This window comes from Anolis carolinensis, chromosome 2 (assembly GCF_035594765.1).
Source record: "Anolis carolinensis isolate JA03-04 chromosome 2, rAnoCar3.1.pri, whole genome shotgun sequence".
Taxonomy (NCBI): Eukaryota; Metazoa; Chordata; class Lepidosauria; order Squamata; family Dactyloidae; genus Anolis; species Anolis carolinensis.
In genome coordinates, this window is record NC_085842.1 from 186,511,870 (window position 1) to 186,522,841 (window position 10,972).

The 10,972-nt window shown below is 40.9% G+C and overlaps 1 protein-coding gene across 1 annotated transcript; it reads right to left on the minus strand.

Annotated features, from left to right (window-relative positions):
- Nucleotides 1-8,667: 8,667 nt before the first annotated feature.
- Nucleotides 8,668-10,596, minus strand: LOC134296411 (uncharacterized). The gene has a single exon (XM_062971319.1). It carries the CDS (start codon nucleotides 10,576-10,578, stop codon nucleotides 8,899-8,901), a length of 1,680 nt encoding a protein of 559 aa, XP_062827389.1. The 5' UTR covers nucleotides 10,579-10,596; the 3' UTR covers nucleotides 8,668-8,898.
- Between the last annotated feature and the right edge of the window lie 376 nt (nucleotides 10,597-10,972).

Consider the following 10,972-nt stretch of genomic DNA (forward strand, 5'->3'; position numbering starts at 1 on the left):
GTTGTTGTTGTTGTTGTTGTTGTTATTGAGAGGCTGGCTGGCCATCTGTTGGGAGTGCTTGGATTGTATCGTCCAATGGCAGAGTTGGGTTGGAGTGGATGGCCTTTAGGGGTCTCTCCTAACTGTCTGATTCTATTATTCAATTTGTATTATTATTGTGCAGATCTTGGATGGCCATTTGTTAGGAGTGCTTGGTTTGTGTTGTCCTGCATGGTAGAAGGAAGTTGAACTGGATGATCCTTAGGGGTGTCTCCTAACCTTATGATTGTATGATATTCTTATTATTATTATTGAGAGGCTGGGTGGCCATCTGTTGGGCGTGCTTGGATTGTGTCCTCCATGGCAGAATTGGGTTGGACTGGATTACCACAGTAATTATTTCATATTACAGTAGAATCTCACTTATCCAACATTTGCTTATCCGGTGTTCTGGATTATCCAGTGCAGTCTGCCGTTTAGTAGTCAATGTTTTTGTAATCAATGTTTTAAATTCATTGTGATATTTTGGTGCTAAATTTGTAAATACAGTAATTCCAACATAGTATTACTGAGCATTGAATGTTTTTAAGTTGAATGTTTTTATGTTGAATGTTTTTATATTGTGGAATCATATTTTAAATTGTAAGTCGCTCGGAGCACTCTGGTGGAGAGCAACTAATTAAGAAATAAAGTGAAGTGAAGTGAAGTGAAGAAGCATTGAACTACTTTTTCTGTCAAATTTGTTGTATAACTTGATGTTCGGTGCTTAATTTGTATAATCATTACCTAATTTGATGTTTAATTGGCTTTTCCTGAATCCCTTCTTATTATCCAACATATTCACTTATCCAATGTTCTGCCGGCCTGTTTATGTTGGATAAGTGAGACTCTACTGTATATTTATAATCTTATATTATCTGCTTAGAACTGGATTATATGAGGCCCCTTCTACGCAGCTGTATAAAATGCACACTGAAGTGAATTATCTGGCAGTGTGGACTCAAGATAATGCAGTTCAAAGCAGATAATATAATATTATAAATGGGTAATATAGCTGTGTGGAAGGGCCTTGAGTCTACACTGCCATATAATCCAGTTAAAATCAGATAATCTGTATCTTATAGGCAGTGTGGAAGAGGCCTGAAGCCTAACTGTGCCTGTCCCCTGGGCTGAGTAGGTTGCTAGGAGACTAAGTGGGTAGAGTTTAGCCTTGTAACTGGCAGCAATTGGATAAAAAGCAATTATTCCTCTCTCTCTCTCTAATTATGACTTTATTTTTCTTTTCTTTTTGTTGTATGAATGTAAAGGCATGGATGAGGGGTTGTGTTGCCAAGTTTAGTGTTTCCGGGATGTGTAGTTTTGTCGTTTTGTCCTAGGCCATTTTTTTTTATCCTTTTATATAAATAGATAGTTTACTATTTTATCTTTTTTATATTGTGATTTGTATTATGTTGCTGTTTATTTTGTCCCTATTGTTTGGGCCTCTGCCCCATATAAGCCGCTCCAAGCCCTTGCGGGGAGATGGCGGCGGGGTATAAATAAAGTTTTTTTATTATTTTATTATGACACAGCAAACAAGATAGATATGCTGGATTTCGTATCACAAAATCACAAGTTGAGCACTTCCCAAGTGTCTAGGACGGTGTGATGTATTTTCGGATGATGCGTGCAGATCCCAGCAGGGTGGCCTTTTGCAGTTGGCAGATCGTAATTTTGTCAATGCCTGTTGTTTCCAAATGTCGGCTGAGATCTTTTGGCACGGCACCCAGTGTGCCGATCACCACCGGGACCACCTGCACTGGTTTCTGCCAGTCTTTGAAGTTCAATCTTGAGGTCCTGATAGCGGCTGAGTTTTTCCTGTTGTTTTTCGTCAATTTGACTATCACCTTATCATCATCATCATCATCATCATCATCATCATCATCATCCTGGGCAAAATGGAAGGAAAAAGGAAAAGAGGCCGACCAAGGGCAAGATGGATAGACGGTATCCTTGAAGGAACTGGCTTGACCTTGAAAGAACTGGGGTCGGCGATGGCTGACAGGAAGCTCTGGCGTGGTCCATGAGGTCACGTAGATTCAGAAGTGACTGAACGAATAAACAAAAACATTTATAGCACATCATGTGCTTTCCACATTTCACCACTTGTGCTATTTCCTTTATAAATCTGAATATCTGAACACAATATATGACATTAAATAAGGCATCCAAAATATTCCATTTACTACCACCTGTTGTTCACAGGTGTTGCAGTTCAACTATATCTACCAGCAGTTCCTGCACTTTATCCCTGTCCTTCCTCCTATAAGTTTAGTGTTTTAAACTGGCATTGCTCTTTTATTTCTAATTTATTATTAACCCTTGCATTTATGTCCACCAGCCCTGTTCTGAAACTTTATTGCTCAATTCCCTTCCCCCCGAATTTCAGTACCCATTATTGCTCAGACTATTGGCTGTTGATGATGCTGTTTTTTATGTTTATTTATTTATTTATTTATCTACAGTATTTATATTCCGCCCTTCTCACCCCGAAGGGGACTCAGGGCGGATCACAATGTGTACATATAATGGCAAACATTCACTGCCATATAAAGATAGAGACAGAGACGCAGAGGGATGCTCAATTCCGGCCACTGGGAGCAGCTGCTTCATCATCCACTGTGGCATCTTGATGGATACTTCCTCATTCCAAACGGGAGCTGGACAGTTTTATGGTGTGGTAAATTAGTTAAATTTGCCTCCCCGCAGAGCGATACCTAAATTCCTACTTGATAGATGCAGCTATCTTTCAGTTGCTTAGGTCAACAACAAGCAGGGGTTATTATTTTTAATTTTAATTGTTGGGTGCTCACCGCCTGTGTTCCTGCTTATAACATTATTTGCTCTTTATCAACCTTTTTAACCTGCTGTGCTTCTGACCCTTTTCTCCTTATAGTATTATAGTATCTCTATATCCTGCCTTTCTTTCAGTAATTGCAGCCCATAAAAGTCACCCAATTTGTTATATTCTGACACGGGCTGGCCTCGAAATCACGACCTCTTGGTCAGAGTGATTTATTGCAGCTGGCTACTTAACCAGTTGTAATATTGTTGATTTTACTGAGATATGTTTTAATCTATGTTTGGTTTTAATTTTTGTTGGATCAGGCTTGTCGCCATGTAAGCCACCCTGAGTCCCTTCAGGGAGATGGAGGCGGGATATATAAAAAAAATAAAGTTATTATTATTATGTATTATACTGTTGTATCACAGACCATTGTTTGGGTTCTCCCATGTTTTCTGCTCCTCTCCAGGCTTAATAATTCAAATTTCCAAATTTTATTTTCTATGTTATGAGTTATTAGCACTGTATATACTCGAAGATAAGCCGAGTTTTTCAGCCCTTTTATGAGCTGAAAAAGCCTCCCCAGCTTACAATCGGGTCAAGGCCAATGATATATTTACCCTCCCTTATCAGTGTTTACTTTTCCAAAGCCTCCCTCGCTCTTAACCAAGGGAATGTTTTGAAAAGGGAAAGAAGCCCTTGCAAGTCAGGAAGAATATATATATATATATATATATATATATATATATATATATATCTCCATTAATCTTATTAAAGCATTTTCCCTTGAAATATTTATTAATCTCTGCTACAGATACATAGGCATTTCTCCCTGCAAGCCTTTGCAATCTCTATGTACCTAAATATTTGTATCTATATATCTTTCTATCAATCTATCTATCTACATTAATTTTATATATGAATTTCCCCCTCATATGTTTGCAAGTCTTTGCAAATCCTATATATAGATATCTAGAGATTTCCATGTACCTGTGTATAAGTATCTATGTGTATACATTATTTTATATATGAATTTTCCCCTCACATGTTTGCAAGTCTTTGCAAATCCTATACAGATATAATTACCTATAAACAGAGAGATATCTAGATAGATAGATATGAATATAGATATATAGGGCTTGTAAATATTGCAGGGGAAATGCACACACACAGAGATGTCTAGATAGATATAAACATAAATATATAGGGCTTGCAAATATTGCAGGAGGAAAATGCACATATATAGAGAGAGGATTTGCAAATGTTTCTGGGGGAAATACATATGTGAAATTAGTATATATAATTATAGATCTATATCTAGCTCTGCATTGTTTATGTTGGCATTGAATGTTTGCCTGTTACTATGTTGGAAGCTGGCCTGAGTCCCCATGGGGAGATAGATAGGGCAGGGTACAAATGAAGTTGTTATTATTATTATTATTATTATTATTATTATTATTATTTATTAAGTCATTGTTAATACAATATTGTTTTTGTTGACCCTACTTTTCCACTTAGAGAGCTAGTTCACTGTTTTTCTTTGAAATACGTAAAATATTCAAAAACCTTTAACCTTCTGATGTCTCAAAATAATTTCATTGGGATCTATTTTCATTCTGAAATTTACCCGTAGCTGCTGCATTTCCCACCCTCAGCTTATACTCGAGTCAGTAAGTTTCCCCATTTTTCTGTGGTAAAATTAGGTGCCTCAGCTTATATTCAGGTTGGCTTATACTCAAGTATATACCATCCTTTAACATCTGTGTTACATCTGTTGTTCAAGAAGCCTGATGCTGGGCAGCTCTGGAATGACATACATAGCCAGCAGACACTGACACCAGAAAATACTGTGAATAATTAATATAATTATCGTCAGCATACTTAATGCACTTTCTCTTCCGGTTGTTCTTTAAAATCTACAAGGCACTATACACACACACACACATAGCAATTGCAATTTCTTTCACAAGGCTGTCTTTAGGTTTTTTTTTATTCCTGTTGAACTAAATAAAATTGTTAGTTCATATGCACAACCCTGCAAGGCCTTATTTGATTCCAGTGTATCCACTTCTACTTGTCATTGACCCGTAAGAAATAATGTGGATAAATTGTGACCAAAATTAAAACCAAGCGTAGTTCACACTTGACCACACTTGGCACACTGTCTTGCCAGGGAAAAGATATGCCACGCCGATGTAAATAACTGGAATTTTACTCTTCAAAATGCAGAGCAACATATATGTATTCATATGAGCAGTAGCAAAGAGTCACACAATGTCCTTTTAAGAGAGATTCAAATAGTCATTTAGATGTCCATGCAAAATGTCTTCCTCCAGCAGCCTAGGAATGAAAACCTCTCTTGCTAAGCTCCTTTCCAAAACTGAGCTTCAGCAGAAACTGCAACTGTATCCAAAACTCTCAGGCTCAGTTGGCTCCCTGGGCATGGGGAAGCCAATCAGCTTGGTGCATTGCAATTTTTCTGTTCACACACACACACCAACTGATTTTTACATACTGTAATAAAACTAAGGCCCATGGGCCAGATGCAACCCATTGGACTTTTTCCTCTGGCCCACAGTGGCAGCAGCTCCTCTGAAGCTGCCTCAACAAAGGGAAACAACGGCTGCCATCAACCACAGCTCTGTTGGAGCTGGTGACTCGGGACCCTTCCAGACAGGCCCTATGTCCCAGGATCTGATTCCAAGTTTTCTGCTTTAAACTGGATTATATGAGTCTGAACTGCCAGATAACCTGGGATAAACAGAAAACCTGGAATCATATCCTGGGATATAGAGCCTATCTGGAAGGGCCCTCACTCGGGGAGTTAGGTGGCAGCCGGAGCAGGAGCCTTGCCTGGTCTGGGCTCCTCCCAAAGGGACAAAAGACCAGGGGAAAGAGGAGGAAGAGGAGGAAGAAGCAGGCGGAAGTGTGGGGGAGTGGAGTCCAGACCCGCTGTGATTTTGCATTGTGTTTCTCATACTTGCAAACTTTTATTAAACACAAAAAGTCAGAAGTGCTGCATTTTTGTGACTGAAACTAAAAAAAGAAAACAAATTTCCTGACTTAATATTTTGTGAGCTCATTTATGTCATTTTCTATGCAAAAGTCACATAGAACTGGAACTGGAAGGAACTGGAGTCAGTGAAAGCTTATGATAGAAATTAATGTTCCTCCATTAGTCTCCAAGGTGCTACAGGATTCCTTTGTAATTTTATTTATGCTAAAACAGACTACAATGGCTTTGTTTTAAAATATTTTTACTATGTTAACCAGAGGGACTTCCTGCCACATGATGCTCATGTTATGGTGCTTGTTTTTGGAGAAATGTAGGAAATAATTTCTCTTTTGGATCTGTGGTCGACCAGTGGCCATCTGCACTCAACCTAATCTGACCTGTAGCAGGGAGTTCCACAGAGCTGCAGGAACCATGCTTGAATCGGGGGAAAAAGGAATGAAAAATGTCTCAACAGCAGCTTAAAGAACCCTTTCTACTAACCCCTGACAATGTATCAAATCCCTAAATAAAAAGTATCACTTCCTTCTAGCTCAGCTTTCTCACAGTGGTTATTTTGTATCTCTTTCCTGACTCCCTGCATGAAAATCTCTCTCTCTTTTCCCTCCGGAACGGAACTGCTATTACTTAACATGGTGGGCGCATATTTTGAGTCATAACTTTCCCAAAACTGCATGTAGCATGTCCATTTTCTATTTTAATAACTTTTCTGACCCCCTGGTCTCGGGGCCCCCACCAGCGCCAAGATCGGACCAGTTTAAAAAAGGAAAACAGCTGATTGTCAAACCCGGAGATTCCCTCGGTGCGGGCTGCTTTTCTCAATGAAACTCAAACTGCAGAGGATCGAACTGCATGCAGGCACGGAGTGAGGGTCATCCAGAAGTCCTCTGATGCCTCGGGTTATCTGTCCCCACTTCGGAGACCCTTCCTCACTGGCTTTGACCATATGCCCCTGCGGATATCCATTGAAAGCCCATATTTCTTTTAATTTCATATTTCTTTGCAAGGACAATGAACTGAACCAATGACTGGGTGAGGAGCAGGTGGTCTGATCCTGTGGACTTCCCTGTGCAGTCCTGCATGTCCCTTTTCCCTTTCCTATTATAAAATATATATTATATTAAGAATTGTAAGAAGTGACCAGGATTTGCCTTTGCTACACGAACCGGATGGCTGGGCTTCCTGCCTTAAGGGACTTTCAGATGCTTATCTTGCATGGACAATAAAATCGGGTTATCCCCTCACTTGACTTCGGAGCAGACCATCAGTGGGGAGATCGCCTATGGACAATAAAAATTGGACTAATCTTTTGCTTGACCTTGGAGCAGACCATCAAGTGGGGAGATCACCCACCTTTTGTTGACATTTCATTTGCACATCCGACAGGAAGGTTTGGATTATTCAGCCTTTTGTCAATGGACTGGACTAATTTCAAAAGTAAAGTTTGCACAACAGGTTCCCGGTATCAGACAAGCCTGTCAGACACATATGCAGATTACCCCCATTCAGGAGCACCGTGAGGGCACAGGCTGAGCTCTTGGGATACCCATTGACTCATTTAATCCGCTTAGCCATCTATTGTCCACAGCTTGGCCCGCTCCCTCATCTCTAATTGGCCGAAACGCTGGACCGTAGGAAGCCCTCTGATTGGACAAGGTTCCGCGCTGTCTGATCGAGAGCCAATCAGCGCAAGGCAGGGAGGAGGGAGGCGGGCGGGAAATTTAAATCTCTCCACCTGTCTTTTTGTTTATAAAAACTGCTGTACGGTACTGGGGGTTATGGCTCCCTGACGAACGATTGCGGGTGTCATTCTTTTCAGCTGAACTGAATAAACAACTCAGTCTTCTTTCTTCACGTCTGAGGGTGAGATCATTGAAGCGGGGAACCTTGATCTTTAGCGACTCCCCCTTGCCAGGATCACTGAACCTGCGCCTGTGGGAGAAGCTAGGGTTCCCTCCCCAATGAAGGGAACCCCCAAATTCTAGCTCAATATCAGATCTACAATTTCATCATGTTTTTTAAATAATTACATTTAGTTTTAAAATCTTGCCATAAGAATATAGACGTGGAACAGGCCAGGAAGCATAGGACTTCTTGATATATGAAAAACTAATGGTTATTTTTTAAAAATATATGAAATAATAACACCAGAAGTCACTTTTTATATATATATATATAATAACCATCCAAAACCCATGGTGAGTTCAGACTTTGCTTTTGGACTATTTGGGCTGTTCATAAATATTTAGGGAACCATCTGGAGATAGGAACATGGAATCTGCAGCATGCGGCTGACCAGCCTTGGTGCACATGGCCATGTATGCAGCTTTGGCAGTGTCTGTTTCCCTTTGTGCGCTCAAAGCCACAGTAGGAAATTGGGATAAATTCTCTTCAAGATCCAGCCTTATCTTAGAGCAGGGGTTGTCAAATTTTTCAGCCGCAGAGCCCTTTTTGAAACAGAAGTTTTTTGTGGAGCCCCCAAAAATGTGTTGCCCTTTCGAGCTTACCTGAGGTACCTGACAGATAGAGTAGGCTGCCATTGCTTATTTTGCAATCCTCATCTCAGTGTCATTCCTGTGCTATATATGTTCTCTTTGAAACAATAAAACTGCTTGCCTGCTTCTCCAAAAAGCTTTCACCGCCATACACACCTTTCTTTAGCTCTTGGCTGCATTTTCATATTCTTAAAAATGAGTGGGTAATTTGTTGTCTCTTTTGCTAACTGAATGGGAAAACAGTATGTTTTCCATGCCAATGTTTAAAGAGGAGCTTATTTCTTGAGTTCTCAGCAAGCTTTGGAAGTAAGCCACCTAGTTCTGATACACAACAAAGGATATATCGTGTTGTCGAAGGCTTTCATGGCCAGGATCACAGGGTTGTTGTGTGTCTTTCGGGCTGTGTGGCCATGTTCCAGAAGCATTCTCTCCTGACGTTTCGCCCACATCTATGGCAGGCATCCTCAGAGGTTGTGAGGTATGGAGAAAACTAAGCAAAGAGGTAAATATATATCTGTGGAAAGTCTAGGGTGAGAGAGGTCAGTGTGAATGTGTGTAGTTAATCACTTTAATTAGCATTGAAAAGCTTATCTGCTGTCTTCTTCCTGCCTCTGGGGCATCCTTTGTTTAGAGTCGTTAACTGCCCTAGGTTGATTCATGTCTGGAAATCCTCTGTTTTTAGAGTATTGCTTTTTATTTACTGTTCTGATTCTTGAGTTTTTTAATACTGGTAGCCAGATTTTGTTCATTTTCATGGTTTCTTCCTTTCTGTTGAAGTTGTCCACATGCTTGTGGATTTCAATGGCTTCTCTGTGTAGTCTGACATGATAGTTGTTAGAATGGTCCAGCATTTTTGTGTTCTCAAATAGTATTCTGTGTCCAGGCTGGTTCATCAAATGCTCTGCTATGGCTGATTTCTCTGGTTGAATTAGTCTGCAGTGCCTTTCATGTTCTTTGACTCTTGTTTGGGCGCTGCGTTTGGTGGTCCCTATGTAGACTTGTCCACAGCTGCATGGTATCCGGTAGACTCCTGCAGAAGAGAGAGGATCCCTCTTGTCCTTCGCTGACCGTAGCATTTGTTGGATTTTCTTCGTGGGTCTGTAGATAGTTTGTAGGTTGTGCTTCTTCATCAGCTTCCCTATGCGGTCAGTAGTTCCCTTGATGTATGGTAAGAACACCTTTCCTCTGGGTGGATCTTTGTCTTGACTCTCATGGCTTGTTCTTGGCCTTGCAGCTCTTCTGATGTCTGTGGTGGAGTATCCATTGGCCTGTAGAGCCCAGTTTAGGTGGTTGAGTTCACCTTGGAGGAGGTGAGGTTCGCAGATTCTTTGTGCACGGTCTGTCAGGGCTTTGATTGTGCTCCTTTTTTGACTTGGGTGATGGTTGGAGTTTTTATGAAGGTATCTATCTGTGTGTGTAGGTTTTCTGTAAACTGTGTGGCCCAATTGTTGATTGGGTTTGCGGATGACCAGAACATCTAGAAATGGCAGTTTTCCTTCCTTTTCTTTTTCCATGGTGAATTGGATGTTTGGGTGGATGCTGTTAAGATGGTCCAGGAACTTGCTGAGTTCTTCCTCTCCATGGCTCCAAATCGTGAAGGTGTCATCTACGTATCTGAACCAAACAGTTGGCTTTTTTGGTGCTGTTTCTAGGGCCTGTTTTTCAAAGTATTCCATATAGAAATTTGCTACTACTGGGCTGAGAGGGCTCCCCATGGCCACTCCATCCTTCTGTTCATAGAATCCAGTGTTCCACTGAAAGTAGCTAGTGGTGAGGCAATGGTGAAACAGGGCTGTGATGTCTTCTGGGAAGTTTTGTTTGATTAGTGTGAGGGTGTCAGCTACTGGGACTTTGGTAAAAAGGGACACCACATCAAAGCTGATCAGGATGTCCTTGGTGCTTAGATTGAGGTTGCTGATCTTTTCTATAAAGTGTGTAGAGTCCTTGATATAATGTGCAGTGAGCCCAATGTGGGTTTGTAGCTGTGTAGCCAGAAATTTTGCCAGGTTGTAAGTCGGCGATCCAATGGCACTTACAATGGGTCTGAGTGGGATGGAGTCCTTGTGGATTTTGGGGAGTCCGTAAAGCCTGGGTGGGAGGGCTTCTGATTTGCACAGCTGTTGGCGTATGTCAAAGTTAATGGAGGAGTTCTTGATTAGAGTGTTCGTTTTTCTGGTGATTTTGTTAGTGGGGTCTTGTTTCAGTTTCTTGTAAATTGTGGGATCTAGAAGCTGTCTGATTTTTTCTTTGTATTGTTTTGTTTCCATGATTACTGTGGCATTCCCCTTGTCAAACAAATGCTACGGTCAGCGAAGGACAAGAGGGATCCTCTCTCTTCTGCAGGAGTCTACCGGATACCATGCAGCTGTGGACAAGTCTACATAGGGACCACCAAACGCACCGCCCAAACAAGAGTCAAAGAACATGAAAGGCACTGCAGACTAATTCAACCAGAGAAATCAGCCATAGCAGAGCATTTGATGAACCAGCCTGGTCACAGAATACTATTTGAGAACACAAAAATGCTGGACCATTCTAACAACTATCATGTCAGACTACACAGAGAAGCCATTGAAATCCACAAGCATGTGGACAACTTCAACAGAAAGGAAGAAACCATGAAAATGAACAAAATCTGGCTACCAGTATTAAAAAACTCAA

What these genes read in the sequence shown, in the direction of transcription:
- LOC134296411 (XM_062971319.1), bottom strand. Translation starts at nt 10,578, where the DNA reads ATGGAAACAAAACAATACAAAGAAAAAATCAGACAGCTTCTAGATCCC.